Source organism: Rhinatrema bivittatum, chromosome 4 (assembly GCF_901001135.1).
Source record: "Rhinatrema bivittatum chromosome 4, aRhiBiv1.1, whole genome shotgun sequence".
Classification (NCBI taxonomy): domain Eukaryota; kingdom Metazoa; phylum Chordata; class Amphibia; order Gymnophiona; family Rhinatrematidae; genus Rhinatrema; species Rhinatrema bivittatum.
The window spans coordinates 302,004,162-302,031,841 of NC_042618.1; the positions used below are offsets into that span (position 1 = coordinate 302,004,162).

At 42.2% G+C, this 27,680-nt stretch overlaps 1 protein-coding gene across 4 annotated transcripts in view; it reads right to left on the reverse strand.

Annotated features, from left to right (window-relative positions):
* Positions 1-27,680, reverse strand: part of MYOCD (myocardin) — a 332,840-nt gene that overhangs the window by 272,396 nt on the left and 32,764 nt on the right. For all 4 annotated transcript variants that reach the window (XM_029600231.1, XM_029600233.1, XM_029600232.1 and 1 more), the window contains exon 2: positions 17,205-17,270. In XM_029600231.1, coding sequence (XP_029456091.1) covers positions 17,205-17,270 — 66 coding nt within the window. The remainder of the gene's footprint in view (positions 1-17,204; positions 17,271-27,680) is intronic.

Genomic DNA, 27,680 nt, shown 5'->3' on the forward strand with positions numbered 1-27,680 from the left:
GTAAAATAAAATAAAATAAATAAGGTTACCAGATAGGCACCAGGTCATCAGGAAAAGGCTGAGCGAGTCCTGGTTTTACTCCATTATATTTATGGACTTGTAATTTCAATTTCTCCAAAAAACAAAAGCTAGTCTTCAAGTTCACAGATGCAAAGCAAGTACAACTGGAATATTTAGCAAGTGAAAATATCAAGCATTACTAACATGCAGACTCTGACAGGTGGAAATCAGCAGGAGAAGTAAAGAGCTGCCAAATGACCCACTTTCTGGAGGACGATTTCTATTCATTTGGTTGTTGAACTTACATCCAAATACATGTATTTGTAGCTCTGCATCTTCCATTTTTAAACACTATAGTTACCAAAATGCATCAGGAGAGGGAGTCAAAAAACCAGAATGCTGCATCACTTAGCATATTTGATCATAATCGTTTTCCTTTTTTCCTTTATTTTAGAAAATAAACTATAAAAGCTTCCATTGCTTCCCATACACTTTTATAATAAATTCTGTGAACACTGCTCTGTAGATGAATGTAGTTAATATGAGCAGGTCTCACTGTGATATCATAACCCCTGATGCTGGATTTCTTTATATCAATGCCTCCGAATGGGTTTGTTTTTAACACACCATTACAGGAAAGAACCTCACATGTTGCGTGTGATCCGTCTCTCAGATTTACTGCTACTAGTATTCCTCTTAATATCTGAAGTGTGCCAAAGAAAGCCTCCTTCTGTATAATATGTACAGGCAATATATCACTTGGGTTACCACCTGATCTAAGTCAACCCTGATAGGCTAATCTACTTCTTGTATTTTTCTATTTTATCAATGGACTTGTAGTTCCAATGTCTCTTCAAGAGGCAGAAATACAAATCCATAGATATAATGGGGCAAAACCTGAATTGGATGAGTCTACCAGGGTTGACTTGGATCAGGTAGCAGCTCTGCATATCACAGTGGACTTGTAAGTTCTTTTTAATTAGATCCATGGCAGCATAGACAATTGGGACTATTTTTGTATCTTTCTGTCACACTTTCCTGATTTCCAATTGCTTCTCTTTGTATGTGAAGAGTTTCAGTATTTCCATAGTCACTTGGTACTGACACTTCTCTCAGCGATGCCTTTCTTGCATTTTTCTCCTTTACCACTGTGTTTGGTTTTCTGGCACTGGTGGTCTGGGAATATCCTGTGTCATGCTGTAACCAGATACTTTTAGAGCCGCCACCTGACCCAGGTCAACTCTTACTCACAAACTGTCCTGACTTACTGAAATCTCAGCACGCTGCACTCTGAGAATTTTCCTGTTAAGGCAGGAATATTTCTACACTCTTCTAGATACTGCATTTGGCAATAAAAGTAAACAAAATCCTTACAGTTCTATTTTTATTCAGTTTTTATTTAATTCTTGATGGGATAATAGTGTTTAAAGATTTGAAAAGCTCCTTCTACTTAGACTTTGCATTATTATGATTTTAAAAAAAATGGAGTGTTCCAATGCAGATTCTGTACTTTTTACTATGAATGTTATTTTACAAAAAAAAAAATATATTGAACCAAAAGTAAAAAGAGGCCTGGAGTAAGAGCCAAGATGAAGCAATACTATATGGAAAGTTCAGAGCTAGTTCTAGCTGGTACTGCTGCTTGAAGCAAATAGGATTATAAGTCTCAGGATGCAATAGGATATGATGGAAGAAAAATAGGGCTGGATCAGGTGCCAAAATGATTTGCTTTCCAGACTAAGGGCCTGGTTTATCAAGGCTTTTATTTCCCATTCTTTGTGTATGGGAAATAAGCTAAGTAAAGCAGGGCCCTAAATGAAAAATGTCAAGCAGTGGTTCCCAAGCCTATCCTGGGGGACTCCCAGCCAGGTGGGTTGTCAGGATATCTGTAGTGAATATGCATGAGATTAATTTGCATGCACTGCCTCCACTGCATGGACATTTATCTCATGCATATTTATTGTGGATATGCTGAAAACCTGGTTGGCTGAGGGTCTTCCAGGACAGGTTTGGGAACCACTGATGTTAAGGTTACAGGAGTATGAGCAGGAAACTGGATTTTTCAAAGTCCTGCCACAGAGACTTGGAGGGCTGCACCCATGATCTGGAACTTATAAATCTAGCTGCACCCAGGGACTTTTTTCTTGTGTTCCTGTGAATGACAAATTTGGAATTTTGCCACCCCTAGGCACTGTTGGTGCTGTCGCCTCCTCTCCCACTCCCCCAGTAAGGTTGGACAACAGGGAGTACAAGATCTTTGGCACAGCCTCACAGTTTCTTGTGGCAGCTCAGGGGTAGATTCTGGGACAAAAATGTGAAAATTCTGAAACACATTGACAACATTTTCCATCTTTATTTTCCATTATTAAAATAAAGTAGTTTTCCAGCCTTGCTTGGGTCTGTATAATTTCATTTTCTTTTTATTGGTTGAGAAAAGGGATTTCAATTATTAGTTCAGGGAGGAGATCTCAGGAATGGGGAAAGGAGAAGTAGAAGGTGAGAGGACCAAGGATAGGGATTGAAAGTGAGGAGGACCAGGAATGAAGAGTAGGAGGACTGGGGATGGGGGAGGGGAGATAGAGGACCAGGTGATGGAGATAATGGGAGATGGGGAAGATCAAGGAATGGGATGTGGGAAGAGGAGGGAGAGAGAGGGAGGTTCTTTCTGGGACTAAGGAAAGGGGGAAGGGATTAGGAGGAGTTGGGGTATGGTTTCCAAGATCTGGGGAGGAGAGGTAGGAAGGGCGGAAGGTTCCAGGATCTGGGAGACAGAATCTAAGATCAAGGAGGGAGGATCCAAATTGTACTGGGGGCGGAGGAGGAGGCAGGTGTCCCTACTGTGCTCTGGTTCTGCTCCCCCTTACATTTCCTCTCTAACCTCTCACTCAATCTGGCAAGCACACACAACACACCTGCACCAGCCCTTCTCTCTTTTACACACACATATTGTTCACCTCCCCCATTCCCCTCCTTCTCACACACAGACACATTCCCTCTCCCCTCAGGTGATCCCCTCTCATCCCCTAGCCTCTCTTCTCATCACCCAAATGATCTCCCACTCAGCACCCTCCTAACCTCCTTAAAATGACCTTCCTTTTCAATGCCTGCTCCAGACTGGATAAGAAAGCAGAGGGCTGTTCTCTGCTGACTGAGATCCATCACAGCTGGAAGGCAGCAAATTATCATCCAACTTGCTGCCCCAGATCTTGCCACACTAGGCACAGGCCTAGTATGCTTATTGATAAAGTTAGACCTGGTTCCTGTCCTGTTTTCATAGGCTGGTGCTTGCTATTTTCACCTCTGTCTCAACTAGGTGTGTCCATGGGCTACGTTCCACTTTCTAGTATCCAAATGTAAAACTAAGAGTTATAGGACCTAGTTTATCATATGTTGTCTTCCATTCACTGCCTTGGAAAGCATATACTGTAACCTGTATGTGGAGAGAGGTAGTTAATATGGTTAGTGATATGTGTATGGCAGAAACCTGTAGTGACATATATGATAACTGTATCTAGTGCCAGTATGGAACAAAAAAAGCTTATAAATGGTACTAGTTACATTTATTAACTTTTTTTCACTTTTGAAGATGAAGACCTGATGTCACAGACACATAGAACTGTAAACAGTTCACATTTTTATGCTCATCTACCCATAATGGTAGAAAACTAGATGACGCGCGTGCAGGGGGGGTTTGGGGTAGGTTTTCGGGGGGGGGGGGGGGGGTACGCACGTATCCCTTTGAAAATCTACCCCTTAGGGAATAGCCACTGCTATTAATTGCATCAGTAGCATGGGTTCTTCTTAGTGTTTGGGTACTTGCCAGGTTCCTGTGGCCAGGTTTTGACCTCTCTTGGAAACAGGATGCTGGGCTTGATGGACCCTTGGTCTGACCCAGCATGGCAATTTCTTATGTTCTTATGTTCTTATGACAAATCTGAGCTGGGCAGACTGGATTGACCAGTTGCTAACTTTTATTATGTTAACTATGTTACATGACTCACAGATCACTTAGAATAACTACCAGGAGATGCAACACATGAGTAGAGATTAGATATTTATTTATTTATTTATTTAGCATTTTTCTATACCGAACTTCATGGTTAAATACCATATCAGATCGGTTTACATCGAACGGGGGATAGAGAAACTTGTAACAGAAATGGAACAGTACAAAATAATCAGAAGAGAGCAGTAAGTTACATTAAACAAGGACTATAAACTTGGAGGCTTTACAGATATGAAACACATCTAAAGCATGTCCTGCCCCTACCCCTGACAGAGAATCGAAAACACAAATATAGCACTGGCAGAAATAAATAAAACCACAGCAGTAACTGGTTCCCCCCCCCCCCCCCCCCTCCTTATCCTATATGTGTATCTTTCTTATCACATAATATGTGAAAGGTATCTGCTGCCTGTTTTGGAGCTGAGCCCCTGTCTTTCAGTGGGGTCACTAAAATTTGGTTAAAGAGATGATGCAATGAACTGTGCACAGGGGCAAGGGCAATCTTGACCTAGCTGGACAGGGAAAACATCACAACTTCTGAAAGCAGGGACTCTGATATCAATGTTATCATCCATCTGGGGACCAATGACTTCATAGAAATGGTGTCCATGCAATACAGAAAGATTTCCAAAATCTAGAGAAGAAGATTAGTCACATGGCAAAGACTATTGCCTTTTCGGAAGTATTACTAGTTCATGGAAAGGGAAAGAAAAGGTTATGCCATATAAATAATTTCAATTCCTGGCTCAAAACCTGGTGTAAAGAAAGTGGTTGAAGGCTGGGGCCATGTATGGAGCATTAACAGGTTATATGGTAAGGATAGCCTACATTTATCTACTTTCTAATCATACATAAGGCCTTTAAACTAGAGGGTGGGGTGGCAGGAAGTGGCCAATGAAGTTGGCATGTCACCTCCAAGCAATACAGGAAGTGGGAGGAGAATATAACAAAATTATTTCAAAAAAAGCAGAAAAAGTGACTAAGAAGAACAGCAAACCAAAGGAGAAACATTGAAAGCTATGACCACAATTGCTCGTATGCTGGACCATTAAATCCCAGACCTGCAGACCCTAATGGTAGAGGTGAACTTGGACAATGTTGCTGTCACAGAGACATGGTTCACTGATTCTCATGGGTGGGATATGGCCATCCCAGGCTATAACTTGATAAGGAAGGACAGAGAGGAAAGAAAAATGGGAGGAGTTGCTCTTTATGTCAAAAACAATATCCAAGCAACTGAACTGCAAGGGACGTGTGTTAGACCTGTATTTTGAATCCAGTCTGTTATTAGAACAACTGTTCTCAGTTGTGTACTAGTGTTGCATAGAAACTGTGTATTTGTCAATGGTATGTTGCTTAAAATTAAAAAAAAAAAAAAAAAAGAGGGCTACTTGCTCTGCACTCTGTACAAGAAGCAGGAAGTTGTTCTGTCTCTATCTTTTTGTGCAGACTATTAAAGGTTTTTCATGTGCTTTACAGATTCTTCTTCATACTTGCTTTTCTGCTAACTCTCTGTCAACATGGGGTGAGGAAAAAGCATTATGGACCATCCTAAAAAAGAAGATGGTGTTTCCATTTTTACTGGTGCGGCCCACAGGCCTCTGACTCAAACAGGAGAACTGGACAGAGGTCTGGTTGAAGACATCCTGTAGGTGGGAAAGAAGGGAGAAGTGTTGCTTGTTGGAGATCTGCAACTGAGAGGGCATGCCTGAAGGAGTAGAGAGAATGAAAAGTGATCTAAGAAAGCTTGAAGAGTGGCTGAAAATCTGGCAGCTGGGATTCAGTGCCAAGAAGTGCAAAGTCATGCATCTGAGGTGCAGTAATCCAAAACAGCTGTATATGATGAGGGGGTGAAAGACTAGGAGAGGGACTTTGGGGTAATAGAGTCCAGCGATCTGAGGGCAGCAAAGCCAGAAGAATGCTGAGTTGCATAGAGAGAGGAATAACCGTAAGAAAAAGAAGGTGATAATGCCCCTGTACAGGTCCTTGGTGAGGCCTCACTTGGAGTAATGTATACCTGGAATGCCCTTCCAGAAGAGGTGGTGATGAAAACAGTAAACAAATTCAAAAGGGTAGGGATAAACTCTGCAGATCCCTAAAGGCTAGAGATTGGAAATGAAGACAAGGGAGTATGGGGGTAACCTGTGAGGAGTGGCAGTTGCCACTCTTAAAAGAAGGCATGGGGATTTCTACCAATTAGCCTTGATGCTTTTGTCACAACTGGGGGGAGAAAAGGGGAATTGGATTCAAACGACAGCCAATACTGGCCCCTGACTTTTATAATCTGGGACACTGATATACAGATGGGGAAAAGTAGAGATGTGAATCGCAACCGGAATCGGTTCGGATTCCGGTTCAGATTCACATGTAGGTTTTTTTCCATCGGGCCCGATCGCGGTTTTGTTTATCGGCTGCGCCCGAGCCGATAAACAAAAAACCCACCCCAACCCTTTAAAACGAATCCCTTTGCTTCCCCCACCCTCCTGACCCCCTCAAAAACATTTTACAGGTACCTGGTGGTCCAGTGGGGGTCCCGGGAGTGATCTCCCGCTCTCGGGCTGTCGGCTGCCACTAATAAAAATGGCACCGATGGCCTTTGCCCTTACCATGTGACAGGGTAACCGTGCCATTGGCCGGCCCCTGTCACATGGAGGGAGCACTGGATGGCCGGCGCCATCTTTAAAAATGGCTTCTACAGCCAAATCTAAAAACAAAGCATGATCAAGCAGCATTGTCTGAGTTTTCAAGATGGCTGCATACCCTGTAAAAATGTTACTAGCAGTAATTTTGTTATAGGTTTGACAGTTACTTGGTTTTGATTGAAAATATTACCACCCTTAACATAAGGCTTAACATATTACCACCCTTAACACAAGGCTTAACATAGTGACATAGTATTGAGGCAGAAAAGGACCAAATGGACAATCTAGTCTGCCTAGCAAGCTTCTTATGGTAGTATCTGCTGCCACTCCATGCAGTTATCCCCAAGCCTTATGATAACCCTTAAAAATGTATTGCTAGCAGCATTTTTACATGGTTATTGGCCTTCTTATGTATTTGGTCTTAAAAGCAGTCCTGGGCTTTGTCCCTTATGTCTGCGCATCAGTACCCCAGAACGTAAAAGTCAGGGCCTGTGTTGGCTGTCATCTGAATCCAATTCCTCTTCCACACCCCCCCCCACCCCCACACACTGCTATCAAAACAGAGAGCGATATTGCAGTTGTTTCTAAAGCATCAAGGCTTATTGGTTAGGGTAGTAATCCTATACCTTCTGTTAAGGGTAGTAACTGCTGCTCTGTGCAGGTTACCCCCATGCTTATAATTCCCCAGACTGTAGAAGATGGGGCACTCATTCCTTGTTGTCTAAATCCAGCTCTCCTTTTTCCCCCTGGCTTGGTGGTAACCAGAACGGAGTGGCAGTGGCTACTGTTAACATAAGGCTTAGGAGCAATCTGCATGGAGTGTCAATTACTACCTTTAACAGTAACATGGGAGTAACCTGCATGGAGCGGCAGTTACTACCATAAGAAATTTGCTGGGCAGACTGGATAGGCCATTTTGTCTTTTTCTGACATCATTGCTATGTTATCATTGTGGCCCCTATGCCACGAGATTGTGTAGAAGTTAACAGTGCTAACAGGTTTTATGGTATAATATAAATTTATTTCTTATCTGCAGAGCCTCAAACAGAGTGTAACATCTGCTGGAAGTGCACAGAATGTTAAGAGGACAAGGGGTTATCCTGGAGCCAGTGTAGGAATATTCCAGAGCTCTGGGTCATCTTTGTGTCAGAAGATGTTACCTACTCTTCTTATCAGACAAGGGGCTACATCCCTTAGGGTCTCAGTCTCTGAGCAGAAGTGATAAAAAAACTCTGACTCTACTGAGTCTGGGGCTGCTCCAGACTGCAAGGGAAAGAGACCAGCTGGAGCTGTGATCCTCTCCCAGGATTACAGAAGAGAGTAGCAGGCATTGGGAAGGTGTTTTCCTCTAAAAATCCCGAGAGGCCAGAGGAGAAGAAACAGAGGGTTGCAATATAGCCTGGAAATTAAAAAGTAAAGCCTTCCCGGTATCTCCCCTCCAGCTGAAATATCAGCCGTAGGCCTTACTGGTAAATAGTACACTTTAGAAAAAACTGGCAGAGTTTGCTATTGCATCTGCAAAATTTGCATTAAATTCTGATTAAACATTTATTTAGCAGAAATTAATTTAACCTTTGGGAAATTCAGTACCCGAAGATACAGATATTTTATAGAATTTTCCAAAAATTCCAACTTTTTTTTCGTTCAGCAGTTCAGATTTAACAAACCTTTGCTGAAACACCTCTGTTTTTTCCAATCGCCTGTGCTTAACTGGGGCAAGAAGTTATCTGCACCAGGTTCCAGAGGGAACCTGTTTTGGGGCTCAGAGGATTCTGATGCTGCACCAGAAGGATTTTTCCTTGAATTGAACAGATAAAAATAAAAAAAAGAACCAGGCTAGGTTGTACAAAAGACTGAGGAGAGAGAAGAAACAAAGTAACCAGAGATCCTATGTTGCTGTAAGAAGAAACTGTTATTTAAGGAGAGACCTATAAGGAGAAGACTTAGAGATTTTCTGGAACTGTAATTCTGTTTAATTTCTACATTACCTGAGCTGTCATTATGTTTGATTCGGAAGATTCTGCAGTAAACTATTTATTTTTTGGAGCACAACTTGAGTCTGGAGAGTGGTTTGTTTTTGTGGAGTGTTCTCAGCTTGGTACTGGCCCTGCAGGTTATCCTGCCCCCAGTTCATGGCCTCGGAGACTTAATTCCCCACCTCGAGATAGTGACTACAATGCTCCCCAAGGCAGGGAAGGTGAGACCAGGTATACAGATGGGTTACCCTAGGTTTCTGCTTTCCCTTTGCGACTCCCTCTGACTGCTCTCCTCCTCTCATTTCTGATACAAGCCTCTTGGGGTAAAATAGGGTCTCATACACAAACAAAACTTTTATTTCTGGGGTTTCAGCAGTAAGCCTTTACAAAGTAACAAGGGATATTAAAATATGATGATTTAATCAGGGGTTTACAGGTATCCATAGAAAGGCTGCACCATTAGCAACAATCCATAACACATTAACCAAAGTATTCCTATCAAATATATACTCCTTCCCCCATATTAGGGAAAGGCCTAAAAGTATTCAGCGACTTTACACTCCCATAAACTATGTTTTTCACAGTCCCCTCATGATTCACATCACTCTGTTTACTTTTTCTCTGCTCCAATAGACCATTTTTCTTACAGTCCTCTCATGGTTCACATCACTTCAGTTACAACAGTTCTTACTCATGAAACTCAGTATAACTCTCATCACCCCAGGATACTTTGTTTCCTTTCCAGTCAATCTCCAGGATTCTCCATCAGGCATTGACAAGGGATTAGCCCAGTCTCCCCAGCTCACACCTCTCTGGACCTTCACCTCTCCTCTTCACCTGTGGGACCATCTGTCTCGCCTTCACCTTCAGGGTACAGGTCTGGTCCCCTGTCTGCTTCCCTGTTGGGTGGAAACTCCTCTCCAGCATTGGGCCTTTTCTCTTGAAGGGGAAAACCCTGCAGAGCCCTTTCCTTAATGAGAGACACTGGCTCACCAACTTTCTGGTAGCTGCTCCAAATCTCTTCCCACTAAACTTTGAACATTGTTTTTATATACTCTGCAAATATTCCCTCTACAGGACCTTCTCCAAACATCTTAAAGGGCACACAGTAGAAGCTCAATAAACATTCCACTCAGATCTTCCCCATTGGGTAACATGCATAGTGCTCTTTTAAAATTCACTGTGCCATCTAGTGGTTGTTCACAGTAATTGTCTTTCAGTTATTTTTTCAAAATCAAAACATTCAAAATATTTTCAACCATTTACAGTACTCCAGGAACAAGTGAATAGTGTCTCCCACCCAGGCTCTTTTAGAGGCCCATCACATCATAATATTTTTGGGAGCCCCTGGGGACCTACCTCAATTCTCTACTCATTTGCCACAGCAGTGTACATAGTATATGCACCAGTCAGACCTCTTACTGCCAACAAGGCCTGAAGTTGTGATATTCTGTATTATATAACCTAAGAAACTAGTCCTGCAGTTCTCAGAAATGCTTCTATTAATATGAAAAAAATCGTCACATCTTTGTTGTACTTCCTATAAAAATGGAACAACACTCACCCAATGTACCTCATCTACTAAAAATTTAAAAAGAAAAAGAAAATGTGACCTTTCTTTTTTCTAAACACAGGTTCTGGTGGCTAAGCAAAGTATGATCTAACATGATACAAGTGGTGACTGCCTTTCTAGAACTTGTCAAATTAAAAAGATAAATATTTCCTTCTAAACCTTCCACAATATTGCTCATCCAGTGGGTTGTTGAATCCAAGGCAACATTTTTTTTTTTTTACCAGAGGAAGGTCATGTCAAACAAATCTGATTGATTTTATTTGATTGGGTGGCTAGAGAAATAGACCAAGGAAGGGCATTCAATGTGGTATACCTGGATTTCAGCAAAGCTTTTGAAATGTTCCCACATAGGAGACTCAGGAGTAGATTTCAAATTGGTTGATTGACAGAAGATACTGTATAATGGTAAATGGAACTTTCTTTGAAGAGAGAACAGTGATGCCTCAAGAATTGATTCTGAGACTAGTTAAATATATGGGATAGAATCCAAACCTTTGCTGAAATCCAAGTACACCACATCGAGTGATCTTCCTTGATCTAATTTTCTAGTCATCCAATCAAAAAATCTAGCAGATTTGTTTGACATGACCTTCTTCTGGTAAAACCAAGATTCCTTGGATTCAGCAAACCACTGAACGAGCATCATAGCATAAGGATTTGAAGGAAATGTTTATCTTTTTGCAGATACTACATATCTGCAACAGAGTGGACACACCTGAAAGAGTAATGAAAAGTGAACTAAGAAAGCTTGAGGAGTGGTCAAAGATCTGTCAGTTGAGATTCAATGCCAAGAAATGCAGTTGGTATACAATAATAAAAAAGAGCTGTACATGATGTTGAGGGGGGGGGGGGGGCGGGAGGGGTAAAAGATTGATGTGCCTGAACAGGAGATAGAACTCAGGGCAATAGTGTCTGATGATCTGAAGGTAGTGAAGCAATGTGACAAGGCAGTGGGGCTAAGGTGAGAAGGATGCTGAGCTGCATAGAAACAAGCATAACCAGCAGGAAAAGGAGGTGATTCTGACACTGTACAGATCTTTGGTGAGGCCTTACCTGGAGTACTGTGTTTAGTTCTGGAGACATTATCTCAAAAAGGATGGATAGAGACATGATGTAAGAGATTCAGAGAAAGGCAACCAAAATGGTGTTTGGTCTGTACAGGAAAACTTACGAGAGGAAACTGGGGAACCTAAGTAGGGATACTCTGGAGGAGAGGAGGGACAGGGGAGATATAATACAGACTTTTAAATATCTGAAAGATATTAATGATATTAATGATTCACACGAATCAATCCTTTTCCTGATGAAGCAGACACAATAGAACTAGGGATCATAATATGAAACTCCAAGAGGATAGACTCAGGAACAATGTCAGGAAATATTTCTTCACAGATAGGGAGGTGGCTGCATGGAATATCATCTATGAAGTGGAAATGAAGACAACAATGGGCATGGAATTCAAAACAGCATGGGACAAACACAATGGGCCGGATTTTAAAAGGGTTACAATAATGGTGGTGTCCATGCTGTAAGAAGGAGTTAGTGGCTTCTGGCGGCGGAGAATGTGGCTGGGCACAGGGTCACCCTGCGGCCGATCAAACGTAACACCTTTTTCATGTGAAACCTTATTATAAATGCGTAACTTTTAACTGTGCGTGTGGAGAGGCTGGAGCTGGGGGTGAAAGGTTGTAAGTTTACCTAGGGTGCCTAATACCCTTCCACCAGTCTAGCTCTGGCTGCACTGGCTCCATGTAGGAAAGCAGGATTCCATCTGGAACTGTGCTGCTTTTTGGCTGCAGTAGTGATGCACATAGTCTTGGCCATGGTTTAATTTTTTTTTTTTTCTTAAGCCCTGGAGGGAGCTGGCGGCATAGATCACTCCTGGTTCCCCCTCCCCTGGAGTAGGTTGGCAAAACAGAGCCTAGTGAACCATAAAAGCAGCAAACTCTGAAGCACACAATGAATATTAATGGGCTGGGCTGGGGTGGGGCGCTGAGAAGAGGAGGCCAGCTACTATCATAGAAAGAGAGGGGTGAGCCAGAAGGAAGTGCTTGTGCATTGTTAGTGAGGTTTCCTTCAGAGTTGGTTGGGATCTGAGAGGGGCAGCTGACTATGGAATCAGTGAGGCTCCTGGAGAAAGAGAGTGTCAAGAAGGGGTGAGAATGGGAAAGGGATGGGTTTGCTGCAGGCTGAGGAAAGGCTGGCAACAAGCAAGAACGTTTACATAATGATGTGGCAGTGCTGGAGCTGAGGGGCATTTGCTGAGCAGCAGTATAACAGCAAATGTCTTTGTGTGCATGTCTAAGCCACTGGTTGGCAGTGTAGTTGTCTTGGCAGCTGGTTCAACATTTGATTGGCTGGCAAGCAACTTTAACACCAGACCAGGACATATATATGAGAGTTATAACCTAACTTGTCGAGGGTCTGACGTGACTGATTGTATGGATGGAAGGGGGGACTGTGGAGAAAGTTGTTTAGGTAAAAATGTGAAATTTGTGGAGATTGTTTCATTTCTGCCAGGAGATGAACTTCTCATGGGCTGACTTATTGTGTTTTTGGGAGCTGTTGAAGCATGTGTTGCACAGAAAATGCATGCGTAAGTCACAGATATCCTGTGGGCCGGTTTTGAAAAAAATCACGTAGGCTGATATTTTCCGGCAAATCGCCCCTGAACCTAACTAATTAACAGTGCTAAATTTGTGGATTTTTAGGCCTGGAGTGGTTCGTTTTGAGATGATATGGTTACACATGTTGTATGTGTTAATATTGTTTATTATACATTATTTCTGAAAGTGAAAGATGTGCTGAGTCTAGTCCTTTTGGTCACTAGAGAGGGTTTCAGGGTTCTCTGTAAGTGAAGCAGCATCAAACGAAGTCACTTGTCCGTTTTTTCACTATAGTTAGAAACTTCACAATTATTTCTTTATTTGTCTATCTAATCTATCTATTTATTTATTTGCTTAAAATAATTTTTACCCCACGCCCTTCAAAGTTCAGGATGATAACAATAGTATGAGCATAAAATACCTGGTTTTGACCTTGGCTTGCTTCCTGTTCCTCCCTTGATTGCCAGCTGCCTTGGATCTCTGTCTGCTTCCTGGACATCCCTGCTTGCTGCCTGCCTCTGATCTCTGCTTGCTTTCTGGACATATCTGTAGCCACCTGCCAGTTATCCAAGTCTGCCTCTGACTTTGCTTGTTCATCCCAGCCTCTTCAGTGGATCTTCTGACCATCAGCAGAGGCCCCCACCTAAGACCTGTTGGCCCCAGAACCCAAAGGCTCAACCTGAGGGGAATGAGGGCTGATATAGAAGTTCCATCTGGGCGTCTGCATCATCTGACTCCATCAGCTAATGGTGAGGACCTGCAGGGCTCCACTCTGCAGGTTTTGCCAACTCCAACTTGGTCTAAAGGTCCATGCCCACAATACCTCCTTGACCTATCTGCTGTTTTCACTTTGCAGTACCTCACTACCTCTCCTCTCTTATCTCTCTTTACACCACTCCTCGTGCACTCCGCTGATCAGACAAGTCACTCCTATCTGTGTCCTCCTCTACTGCCAATTCCTGACTCCGTTTTTTCCACCTGGCTGCCCTGTATGCTTGGAATAGCCTTACTGAACAGGTGCAAAATGCTTCCTCTCGATGTTTTTAAAATTTCATCCAAAGACCCACCTTTATGAAGCTGCTTTTAAATCTTAGTCCTGATTATCTGCTTTTAGCTTCATTAAATAACTTTCTTTATGTTTACTTTTGTAACAATTATCTTACCTTATGAAAAGTCCCAAGTCTCATGTCTTGTATGTTTGTTTTATTAGATTGAAAGCTCTATCAGCAGGGACTGTCTTTTTTGTGTGTTGTTTGTACAGTGCTGCATATAGAAACATATAGAAACATAGAAATGATGGCAGAAGAAGACCAAACGGTTCATCCAGTCTGCCCAGCAAGCTTTCACACTTATTTTTTTTCATACTTATCTGTTACTCTTGGCCCTTATTAGTAATTTTTTGGTTCTAGTTACCTTCCACCCCCGCCATTGATGTAGAGAGCAGTGCTGGAGCTGCATCTAAGTGAAGTATCAAGCTTAATTGGTTAGGGGTAGTAACCGCCGCAATAAGCAAGCCAGTCCCACGCTTATTTGTTTATCCAGCCTGTGCAAGTCAGTCCTTGTTGGTTGTTGTCTGAATATAAATCCTCTTTTCTTCATTTCCCCTGCCGTTATATATGTATATGTATATATGTTGTATATGTATATGTTGTATAGCGCTTTACAAATTGTTTATTAAAATTTTTAATCATGTTGTGCATGAGCTCTAAGTGATTTACATAATAACATATATAATAGTTACAAGTAACAAATAAAATAACAGATTACTTAAACATAAGACAATCTAAAATCACAAACAAACATTCTTAACTGGCCTAAAATAAGACAAGTTACTTGCCAAATCAAGAAGGCCTGTAGGACTGTTGACTTGAACCTAATTACTCCCCGCAGCTATGTAACATGAAAGGAACCTGAAAATGTTAAGTTGTAGTAGTAGTAGTAGTAGTAGCAGCAGCAGTAATACTGGAACAACAGGAGTGCTGTATGGCAGGACTGAGTTTCATTGCAGAGTTATCTTAGGTGTCAGTTCATGTCTAATAAAGGATATTGCAGATGAAACTTTTCTCCCAAAGCGATCTATTAATTCTATTTAGGTATCCATGTGTGGTAAGAAACACATGTTTGTATGAAATAATATTTTTTAATATATTTTATTTGTGTAAATAATATAGAATGTATATGTTGTATGCTACAAACCATACACAGTACATTTGTGTTTTCAGGTCTGCAATGTTTATATACTGAATATGTTTTATAAACAGATGATTCTGATATCTCCACAGTTGTTCCCTCCTCCCCTCTGTTACTCACTCCTGAAATGAAGCCAAGTCAGAAATAGAGCTTCCACAGCACATGTGACCTTCACTCGTACTAAAACATAGCCACACTGCTGTAGTTAAAACCTAAGAGCAAAATTTTAAAAAGCCCCAATCAGTGTGTATGCTCGCTAGTAACATTTATCAGATACATTGCCTCTGGGTTTCCTTCCATCATCCATTCGTTACTTCTAGGATATATTTCTCACGATCTGTTGTGTATTCCCTTTACCCCTTGTGTCTCATTGCTGGAGGTCATCATCCAAAACTGAGGCACAAAGGAAGACACTGGCTTTGCCAAAATACTGATCCTGACTATGATAACCTTTCAGAATGAGCTGACTGGAGAGGAACACATTCATTCATTAACTCATTTATTACCAATGCACTCTAGCCTGCAAAAACTACCTCAGCATCAAAGGCACGGGTGCTACTGTAATTTGGCTTGCAAGCAATTATATGGGATCCATTTTTTCATAGCAAAAGGATTATACAGGGGACACAAAATTACTGTGAAAATAACCAGCACTGTTACATCCACTATTCTAGCACCTGAGATCCTGTTCTGTGTGAGCAGAGACTTAGATTTGCATTTCAGCAGGAGGTCCTGAGATCTGAGTTCATGCCTTCTTTTCTCATGGTTCTTCAGGTACGTAAAGCCCTCATATGTCCCAAGATCTGACTCGGTTATGGAACTGGGACCTGGCTAGTCACATTATTATTATTGCACAAGGCAGAACAGAAATGTATGAAATAAATAAAGGAAAATTCAGTTAATTAAATGGGGAGGTGAAACACTTCCCAATTGTTGTTTTTCAAGGTTTCCAATGTAACGCTTGTGTTTTTTAATTGCTGATGATTTGCTGCTTCTAATCCTGTTGCATTTTCAAAGTGTTTATATAAGAGCAGGAAGACAGAGCTTTCCAGAGATACAATGATGTTACAGAGCACAGAAACAAGTGAAAACAAATTCTTATCCAATGTCAAAGTTTAGTATTTGGTGCTTTAATGACCTAAAATTTGATCAGTTTCTGATAGTGATACAAAGTCCCAAGTTATGATGTGCATTTCCCTATAACTATAGTCAGGAGACATTATCAGTATCAGCATTAGTACTGGAATTTTCTGGTGGCTTGGAGAATGTGGTCATGCTGGCTCTTTTACATATATAACAACAAGTATCAGACTCTAGGGATGTGCAGACAAAAAGTTTATGTTCATAAGTCCATAAGTCGAAAAGGGGGGTCAGTTTCGGTCAATATGGACATATGGAGAATTCCATAAGTTGAGTCTATGTCCATACGTGCACCGGTTCCCTAAATAAAAATTTAAACCCCTCACCCTCCTTAATCCCCCCCAAGACTTACCAAAATTCCCTGGTGGTCCAGTGGGGAGTCAGGAAGCCATTTCTCTATTCCTTTGCGAGGAGCACGTGACGTCCGCGTCACATTGGAGTGACGCGGCCGTCACGTGGTCCACCGCGGTTCCGCTCCCGGACCCCTCGTTGGACACAAACGGAACTTTTGGCCAGCTTGGGGGGGCCTCCTGACCTCCCCAAGCTGGCCAAAAGTTCCGTTTGTGTCCAACGAGGGGTCCGGGAGCGGAACCGCGGTGGACCACGTGACGGCCGCATCACTCCGACGTGACGCGGACATCACGTGCTCCTCGCAAAGGAATAGAGGAATGGCTTCCTGACTCCCCGCTGGACCACCAGGGAGTTTTGGTAAGTCTTGGGGGGGATTAAGGAGGGTGAGGGGTTTAAATTTTTATTTAGGATCAACGATCGCGATTTCCAACGAATTCAACATAGCTATGTTGAATAAGTTGGAAATCCGATCGTTTTCGCCTCATCACATTTTTAAGTTAAAAAAAAAAAAAAAGTAGCGTTTTACATATAAGTTCAAAACGAATGCACACCCCTATACAGACTCACAAATGGGTTAGCACAGTCAATATGAAGTGTTTGCATTATGGGGAGAACATTTTTGTCCTTCACCACTTCTGTATAATAGCTATTGAGTCACAAAAAAACTGTGTCTGGTAGATAAATGTGCAAATAGAGGAAGTCATTCTGTGCAATACTCACGCGCCATGATGCCCTGGTCCACCAACTGCTCTCTCGTTCTCCTCTGCTGAAGTCGTAACTGTAAAACTGTTAAAGGAATAATGTCAGGAAGCATCCCTTACACTGCCTGTCTCTAGAGCACTAATCCAAGAATGGTCTGTTATCATTGTGTGTCCCCGGTGCACAACCAAAGTAAGGTCTATCACCTTTATACTGTATCTAGCACTCTACTTTAATAAAGGTCCAGTTAACTACCAAGAAAAAGATCTAACTTTTATACTGTCTCCAGCACACAAACGGCCCTGTGTACTAAATATTTTAACCATAGATACAAAATGGGAAAAATGCCTTAGTATGATGGACTAGAAGAGAAAATCCTACAACCTTTACACTGCCTTTCTCTAGCACTTTACTTCACACAAAAAGTCTATAACCCTTACATTGTACCATGCACAAAGAGCTACAAACATTGCATTACCTCAAGAAAGGTCCATAACCTTTTTACTGTCTGTTTCTAGTGCACTAACCCTAGAACAGCTAAACGCAAGAAAGTGTTAGTCCTTATACTTTATCTCCAGTATATCAGCTGAAGAAAGGTCGGTAACCCTTACCCTGTCTGTCTCCAGTATCCAAGAAAGTTCTATGACTCTCACACTGTCTCTAGGGATCTATTACAAGTCATGCCTAGGTCTATTAAATTACCACCAATTTCATGCCATCATGCCATAAAGCACTTCTGTAAAAGATATGAGCCATTTTAATTAGAAAAAACTGCATTTCAATTTTAGGAGTCTTTTCATGGGTACACAAATGTATACAGTAGGTTTGCTAAGGGAATTTTACCCACTTTAGAGATAACACTGTATTATCCAAAGTAGTCTTCACCCTCAGCCTCTTTCCTGCTGGCCTCTCTTCTCTTGTGGCTATTGTTTATCAGTGTTCCGATGTGTACTTTCCTTGGACTCTATCATGTCACAAGGAATTATAGCAAAACATTAGAAAGGCCTAATTCTGTTCTTTAACGTGACATGTCAAGAAAAATGGCTCAGCAGATATCATTACGGTATATTAAGATATGCTGGGATTTTGATAAAATAATTCTTAAAAGATTTACTTTGAAGAAAGACTTGAAGGAGGACAAATGCACCTCTTTCCCCTCCCTTCCCCCAGGTAAATGAATGTATATTGTCCTCCTAATTATTGCCTCTGAGGCCCAGGCAATCCCTTTCTATGATGGTAACTCTACTGATTTATATAATCTGTGCAACCATGGATGAATCTTTCTGAGTAATTGCAAAACCCCTGGTGTCTGGTGCCTATTCCTACACAATTTTGCATTCTGATGTTCTGCAAAACTACCGAACTATGTAAGCAGCTGAACATTTTGGTTCATGGCTTATTTATTGTGGCAAAAAATGGTGTGAAAAGAATGGAGAGACTTTTCCTAAACTTTAAAATGAGCCTCTGGGGAAAACACTCCCTGCTGCTTTTTGCAAACATTTCTGCTTGCACACATTTCTGTAGAACCTTTTCCCTTCCAGAAACTGTAAGAAATTAAGTCCTTGTGCAAAAAAATGTGCTATTTGAAAACTGTGCAAGCAAAGGGCTCTGCAGGATTTTTGTGCTACTTTTGCCTCAAACTTAAATCTATTTTTATGTCTATTGTCTATAAATTATTTTTAGATTTTCTATTATCTGTACTGTTTAATCGGCCTAACAGTAGAGGAACCTAAGAATATTTTTCCATTATTATGATTTAAAACTAAAAATATGATCTGGATCTACAGTACATGAGGACTTTAATAAAATGGAGCTCTCATAGGGATGTGAATCGTGTCCTCGATCGTCTTAACGATCGATTTCGGCTGGGAGGGGGAGGGAATCGTATTGTTGCCGTTTGGGGGGGTAAAATATCGTGAAAAATCGTGAAAAATCGTTAAAAAATCGAAAAATCGAAAAATCGAAAAACCGGCACATTAAAACCCCCTAAAACCCACCCCCGACCCTTTAAATTAAATCCCCCACCCCCAAATAACTTAAATAACCTGCGGGTCCAGTGGCGGTCCGGAACGGCAGCGGTCCGGAACGGGCTCCTGCTCCTGCATCTTGTCGTCTTCGGCCGGCGCCATTTTCCAAAATGGCGCCGAAAAATGGCGGCGGCCATAGACGAAAAAGATTGGACGGCAGGAGGTCCTTCCGGACCCCCGCTGGACTTTTGGCAAGTCTCGTGGGGGTCAGGAGGCCCCCCACAAGCTGGCCAAAAGTTCCTGGAGGTCCAGCGGGGGTCAGGGAGCGATTTCCCGCCGCGAATCGTTTTCGTACGGAAAATGGCGCCAGCCATACGCGTATGGCCGGCGCCATTTTCCGTACGGAAAATGGCGCCGGCAGGAGATCGACTGCAGGAGGTCGTTCAGCGAGGCGCCGGAACCCTCGCTGAACGACCTCCTGCAGTCGATCTCCTGCCGGCGCCATTTTCCGTACGAAAACGATTCGCGGCGGGAAATCGCTCCCTGACCCCCGCTGGACCTCCAGGAACTTTTGGCCAGCTTGTGGGGGGCCTCCTGACCCCCACGAGACTTGCCAAAAGTCCAGCGGGGGTCCGGAAGGACCTCCTGCCGTCCAATCTTTTTCGTCTATGGCCGCCGCCATTTTTCGGCGCCATTTTGGAAAATGGCGCCGGCCGAAGACGACAAGATGCAGGAGCAGGAGCCCGTTCCGGACCGCTGCCGTTCCGGACCGCCGCTGGACCCGCAGGTTATTTAAGTTATTTGGGGGGGGTTCGGGAGGGTGGGGGATTTAATTTAAAGGGTCGGGGGTGGGTTTTAGGGGGTTTTAGTGTGCCGGCTCACGATTCTAACGATTTATAACGATAAATCGTTAGAATCTGTATTGTATTGTGTTCCATAACGGTTTAAGACGATATTAAAATTATCGGACGATAATTTTAATCGTCCTAAAACGATTCACATCCCTTCTCTCATGTCACAATAAAGAGATTCATGTTGGCTCAGGGGATATTACTCAGCATTGTCCCATGGAGATTTACTCTAGTGTTTAATATTTCTGAATTTTGCATCACTTGGCACTTTTGAATCCACTGTTTCCTGAGATTCCTCTTGCTGTTCCTTGCAACTTGCTCTCCCACTTCCCCTAAGGAATGTCTGTTTCTGTTTAAACCAATAACACTAAAGATTGCCAGCTGGGCCACAATTTCCTAATGAGGCAGAGTTAGGGTGGTGGTGTTGCCTGTGGAATGGAGTCTCCTGATGTAGCTAACCTGTCATGAAGCAAAACACACAAAACAAATGTGTTCACACCTGTCTTATGCCTAATAGAATCCTAGCAGGCATAGTATTTACTTTCCAGAATCTAGTCTGATCCTTTGCATAGGTTAAGGATTCCTAGCTGGTTCAATGCTTCCAGTAAATAATTATAGACAATCCTAGCTGGTCCAGTATATCTGGCAGATCATATATAAAGTAATACAATATATAGGATCAACTTGCATACATACTTATTATATGTAATACTCAAATACACAAGGGACAGTTTAACCTATATCAAGAATAGCATAGTCACCGTCCTACTACATGTAACCAAGAATAACACCAAGGAAGTGCTACTGTTCCCTATAAACTTAAACTGCTTCAGAATTGGTGAAAACTGCTGACATTTTACCATTGGGATGCTTTTTGGGGTGGAAGATATGTTTTACTTTCAAACCTTTATCAGAGTTGAGTCAGTGAAGTTAATTTCTGTTCCTATTACATTTTAAAATTCTTCGTCCTTGGCCTCCACTGTGAGTCTAAGGAAAGCATGCACTGCTGTACTGCTCGTTCTGAGAAGAACCATATGCAGATGTCACTGATAGTTTCACAGTGCTCCTGGTTTTTATGCCAATTGCACTTGTATGCAGCTTGTTGTGCATTGCCCTGTATCAGAATACTATATGAGAACCAAAATAAATAAATACATTTTTTACTTTGTGTGCTTTTCAATCTGCATTTTACTGCATTTTCTTTTAAACAACATAGAAACATAGAAATGACGGCAGAAGAAGACCAAACGGCCCATCCAGTCTGCCCAGCAAGCTACGCACTTTATCCTTTTTTTTTTTTTTCCTTTTTCTCGTTCCCACCTGTTACTATTGGCTTCCAGTACCCTCCAGCCCTAATTCCCCTCCACCCCACCACCAATGTAGAGAGCAGCGCCGGATCTGCATCCAAGTGCACATCCAGCTCAATTAGGGGTAGCAACTGCTGCAACAAGCAGGCCACACCCCTGCCCCATACTCTTACCCACCCCTGGTTTTTTTTTTTTTGGAGATGGCAGCCCTCCATCCTTCCGCTCCGTGAAGGTGGAACACCAACCACTGGCCACTGGCATCCCGCTCCGTGAATGCCTCAGTGGCTACTGCCGTTCCGTGCAGTGTTTTGCTGCCTCCTCTTTTTTCACGTCCTCTAGACTTTTAAACATCAATTTCTTTATTTTCCCACATATTTATCCAATCTGATTCAAATCTTGTATTTTCTTATATTTATATGCATTCTTTCATCTTTTTGTTTTTTATTTTTCTATGACAATGTTTGATTTGTATCTAATTCTATCATTTCCCTCCTTTCTTTCATGAATCTCATTGCCCTTTTATATGTTTTCTTTTTAGATAAAAAATTAACAGATGCAGCCAATACATTAGCTCTTTTTTTTTTTTAGGCAAGAAGGAAAATGCTGAGAGTCCTGTGGGTAAAGGGAATGCACTATGTATGACATAGAAGGAGGCCACGTTATAATAAAAGCTGCAGATTTTTTTCTGGAGGACAATAATTCACTCCCGCTTTTCTGGGCTTCCAGCTCAGTCAGAACCAGGGCTGGGATCTTGTGCCATAATCCTTCATTGGCAACAACCTGGGGATTTTCCCCCTATATTATATTCGCTCCCTAACTCAGGGGATCATTTTCCAAGCGGATTGCATGCAATAAAGGATGTTTCGCACGCGAAAAGTCCCTTAACGCATGCGATACCAAGATCGGGGCAGAGTCGGGGCGGCGTCAGCCCCGGAAGAGGAAGAGTCGGGGCGGCACAGGGGCTGACGCCGCAAAGACCCCGCCGACAGCGAAAGGTACGCTGTGTTTTCGCTGCCAGTTTCGCGCTGAATAACTACACGGAGGTGCGATCGCTGCCGGCTATCGCAGGACCGCCCCCCCGTTTCGGCCCCCCGCCCCCGTTACCGCGGGATTCAAAGAGCCTGGCAGTGTTAGTAAATCCAGCCCTCACTTAGCTCAGTCATTGTAGTTGAGCAGTCTTCGGTCGGGGTCATTTATTAGGCCTCCTTCCAGTTCCCTTTAATCAAGGGCCCTAAGCCCAGCTATCAGGGCCAGAATTACCTCAAGCACCACTATGTGCATGAGTGTGGGGAGAAAGTTCCCCTTCAAGCAGGGATGCAGGAGTGATTGGGGGGTGGGGCAGGGGAATCTGAGTCTTCCTTGAAACATGTGACTCATTGAATGGGGTCCCTCCTCCTCTCTCTCATCAGCATTTTCTCACAAGCACGACTCAGCCTGAGCAGAGGCATACTATTGGACCCGTACACAAGGAGGATAATTTTAAAACATGCACGCAAGCACCCATAAACGCATGCATTTGGGCACCCGGAAATCTACTCTAGTATTTTATAATTTGCATGTATTCGAGGTATGCAGGTTATAAAAACCGTGTAAATATATCTGGGAACAAGCACGTGCATAGAAAAGAACTGAGCAAATAAATTATTCCACTTTTCTGGACAAGTTCTGAGTTATCTGGTTTAAGTAGCAGCACTGCCACTTATCCAGATAAGTCAGAATTTGTCCGGGTAATTGCCACTAATTAGCAAAAAAACCCTCTGAATTTGTCCAGATAAGTGTCAATTTCAAGATTAGCCAGAATTTATGTGGATGAATAGTGCGCAACTGCTACTCTCATATTTTTGAATATAACTTTAAAAAATAACCTGTGCAGATGTTACCTGCTTAACTTACACACATTTACCCCCCCCCCCCCCCGTAAATCGTGGTTTATGCATGCAATTCTGGAGATTTTCTAACATACACATGGCAATGAAATTACCAGTTTTACCAGTTAGTCTATCAATTCATCTAGTACATATGCAGTTTATCGAGACCCTCCTGGTTTTTCAGAACAAACTCCACCCATTTCACCCAGACCTCCCATACCCAGACAGTATGTCACCTTTAAGAAGTTTACTATCATTTACTCCACATATACAGCAGGTGTAAATATATGCTAGCAAGCTGCCAAATTTACATGCATAAATTGCTTCTAAAATACCAACTTGCTCACGTAAGTGTTGGCCTCGCCTTGAAAAGCCTCTGGCCTACCTCTTTTTTACATGTGCAAATTTACTCACATACTCTTACTTACATATGTATTTTGAGGTTTATAAACTACCATACATGCAAATATATGCTAGTTACTTGAGTATATGCTGTTTTTTATAAGCACAACTCATTGAAAATTCACCTTTAAAGGTGCAGGTGCAGACTGACATCAATTCTATTTATACTCTTGTGAATGTCACCAGCCTGTGAGCCCCTGTGCTTGAAGGGAGAGGGTCTGGTGGGGCATTGCTTATTAGATGAAGTGTTAATTCAATTAAAGTTCTATGTTCTATTATATTTACACTCTTCCCTATCAATTTCTAGGAATCATCCTAAGCAACTTACAATTTAAAACATACATTTCATAAAAATACAAAACCAAAATAATACAATGCTAATAATAATAATCATAATAATAAATTAACACCCTATCATACTGCTGGGGTTCATTCCTGACTCTCACTAGGGAGAAAGACCTGCAATGTCACATCAAATCATACAAACATAATTATAATTGAATTAATTAAAAAGCATCCCCCTCAAAAACCACCCCAAACACCATCACTAATGAAACTCACTACCTAGAAAATCCACCTTCCTTTCAACTGCCAAAGGACATCCTGAGATCCAAAAAGACTACCATACCTAGAGCAAGGTTTATTGGTCATTTTTGTTTAATATATAAATTGAGGAATACAATGCATTAATTCTGTGGATTTCATTGCCAACAGAAATATAGGTCAACAAAAAAGTTATAGATATCACTCATACACTAGATCAACCTGTGAATGCCCCAGATTGCACTACAGTGATGGCACTTGTTTTTTAAAACTGCAAAGCATTAAGATGAAAAGAAGGTGATGTATTTGCAAAGTTCAAAGTTTAAAACACATATAGACTCAATAGGGACACTGCATTTTTTCATCCATTACCAGACGTAGTCCTTCTATAGCTGTATTTCCTGCTGTTTGTCCCCCACATGTTGTCAGAATATGCATAAGATAGATTTGCATACTCTAGGTCTCCAATGTATGCAGATCTATCTCATGTATATTCATTATGGATATCCTGGAAACCCGAATGGCTAGGTGTGCCTACAAGAAAGGACTGGGAAACACTGTATTACAATATATTAAACAAAGTGTTTTTACTGGGTCTCTGTTGTTTCATCTATCCTAAAGCCCTTTGCTTGCAATTTTTGTTTGAATGGTAAGCAGCTGACCCTGCTTCAGGTAATAGCCAAGTTCTGATTACTAGCTGCAAATAGTGTTGTGTGAGGGTCCTTCCCAATTAAAGGTGGTGGAGGTGGGACCCTGATAGGTCATATCTGTTGTAATACACAGGACACAATTTCCCAAGTGATTGTTTGTTGTTGAATGAAGGATATGTTCCTTATGGATAAAATATCTGGTATAAAGAATAAAATTCAAGGCCAAAATAGAAAACAACCAAGCTTCTGATGATGAGTTCATCATCCACACATGTCTTATTTTCCTAATACCCAAGATATACTTTCTGGACATGGGATAGCTGCAGACTCCATGTTATCAGGGACAGGCAGGTGTTACTCAAAGTGAAAGCAATAGGGATAAATACAGAAATGGCTCTGATTTTCCATGCTGACATAGAGTCTGTTGCTATCTCATTTATAGACCAACTCTACACACACTCATATAGAAAAAGTACATGTATTCCACAACATAAAAATGGCTATAGGCATGTATATTGAGCCAATATTCATAAAATATAACTTACACATGTGCATTTGCTTGCAATTTTCAAAATAAATGCATGTAATTAATATTTGCATAAATACTGTCTAAATATATGCACAAATACGTGCCATTTATGCGTGCATGTGGATATAAAGGGCATGATCCCAGTGCTTTTCTTCCTAATTGCACAATATTTGGAGGGAGGGGAGTCCTGCTTAGGAAGCCTAAATTCTAGCCAAGGGAGGTGTACCTTCTGGTTTGAGAAGTCATGAAGGTCTAGAATATCTTGTATGGGCAGGAGTCCAAGACATGGGAGAAGATCTGTCACAGGCTCAATGTGGTTTTTCATAATAAATGCATTATAAAAAACCTGAGCCACAAGTGGCGAGACCTCTGACACCTGGCAAAGCAGAAGCAGACCAGGAGGAGGACAGAGGGGCCTGCAAGCCAGAACACCTTTTTGCAGAAGAATGGATGTTACACAGCACTATTTGTCATGACTATCGGCCGCGGCAAGCCGCAACCGGGACTTACCGCCGTCCCCAGGGGCCGAACTGACCATCGGCACTGATCAGACCTCGCAGATTTCTTCAGCAGCAGCAGCCGCTGCTGCCCCAAGATGGCCGCGGCGTTTCTCTCCGCGCGGCTAAGCTCCGCCCCCTGACAGCTGCTAGGGCCGCGCGGGCGGCTCTGGCTTGTAATTAAAGAAACACTCACAGGAAGTGAGCAGGCGCCTTCCTGCGGCATTCCAATTGGCTGAAGACTATTTAAAGCAAGGTCTGTACCCTCAGACCTTGCCTTGACTTCTTGGCTCCTGCGTTTGTTTTGTTCCTGGTTCCTGTTTGTCCTCCTGAGCTGTTTCCTGGTCTGGCTGACGTTCCTTCTGGTTCCTTGATTCCTGGCGTGGCTGCGGACTTCTCTGGCTTCTGACCCCTGGACTGGCTGCGGACTTCTCTGGCTTCTGACCCCTGGACTGGCTGCGGACTTCTCTGGCTTTTGACTCCTGGACTGGCTGCGGATCTCCCTGGCTCACGACTTCTGGATTGGACTTCTTCACGAGATCCGCGGGGTTTGCTCCTCGACCTGCTGGAGGCGCCAGCATCTGGATTACACGACCTGCAGGAGGCGCCTGCGTCCAGATCTTACTCTTTCCATCTGCAACCCCGAGAATCAGCCTCGCCTAACGACGGTGGTCTACTCGATCATCGTCGAACCAAGGGTCCACCACTCGGTTCACAACACTATTTTAGAGACCGTTGTGAGATGTTTGGAAAATTGGACACCTTGCATCCTGAAGGATATCAAGGTAACCAGTTTATACAGAAAAGGCATATATTTTGTTTGCATGTAATAACCAAAAGAACATAAGAAGAACAAAAGATTTGCCATATAGTGTCAGAGCAAAGGTCCATCAAGCCCACTATCCTGTTTCCAACAGTGGCCTATCCAGGTTACAAGAATCTTGTAGGATCCCAAAAGTTCGATAGATTCTATGCTGCTTATCCCAGAGATAAGCAATATATTTCCTCATGTCCATCTTAATAATGGTTTATGGACATTTCCTCCAGGAACTTGTTCAAACCTTTTTTAAATCCAACTACACTAACAGCTTTTACTACATTCTCTGGCAACTAATTCCAGAGTTTATATGTTGAGTAAAAAAATATTTTCTCCTAGTTGACTCAAATGTACACCTAATAACTTCTTTGCATATCCTGTAGCCTTTGCACATTTTGAAAAAGTAAACTACCTATTTACCTATTCCACTCCACTGTTTTTAGCAAGGTCCTTAGTCCCAAGATGGATGATAACATTGATATCAGAATTCTTACTTTCTTCTATAATAGCATTGATCACTTGGTTTGCATTTCTGTTAGCTGAGGATCTTGTGTTCCCATCAAAATGGATTCCCACAATGGTTCCTCTGATGACTGAATCTCCCCAGCAGAAGCAGTTTTCTTTTATGACATTTGATCATGTTGAAGGATTTCTGTGTGTATTGGATGACTACTTCCCTTTCAGACATCTTTTCATAATCTATTACTTGGACTTCTTCATTTTCCAATGCAGAAAATGTATTATGTAAGAGCGAGTGGGTGTTTCTTCATCACAGGCCTTATTCTACCAGAGCCCACTGTAATCCAATAATTCCTGGGATTCTGAAACCTGGATGCTTCACTGTTGGGGAAACTGGGTGTCTCAGAGTCAGGGATCTTGTTCTACCAGAGCCCACTTAAACTGTCTGTACCTGGGTTTCTGACTCCTTTGTGAGATTTGGGAGAGATATTTGGATGCTCCAAGGAAGGAGAGGATATTTCAATCCTGTATAATATCTCTTTTAGGTATATTAGCTCCGTATTCATGGCGGACAGCTGAAGGCAAATTAGACAACCGTTAAATCTCC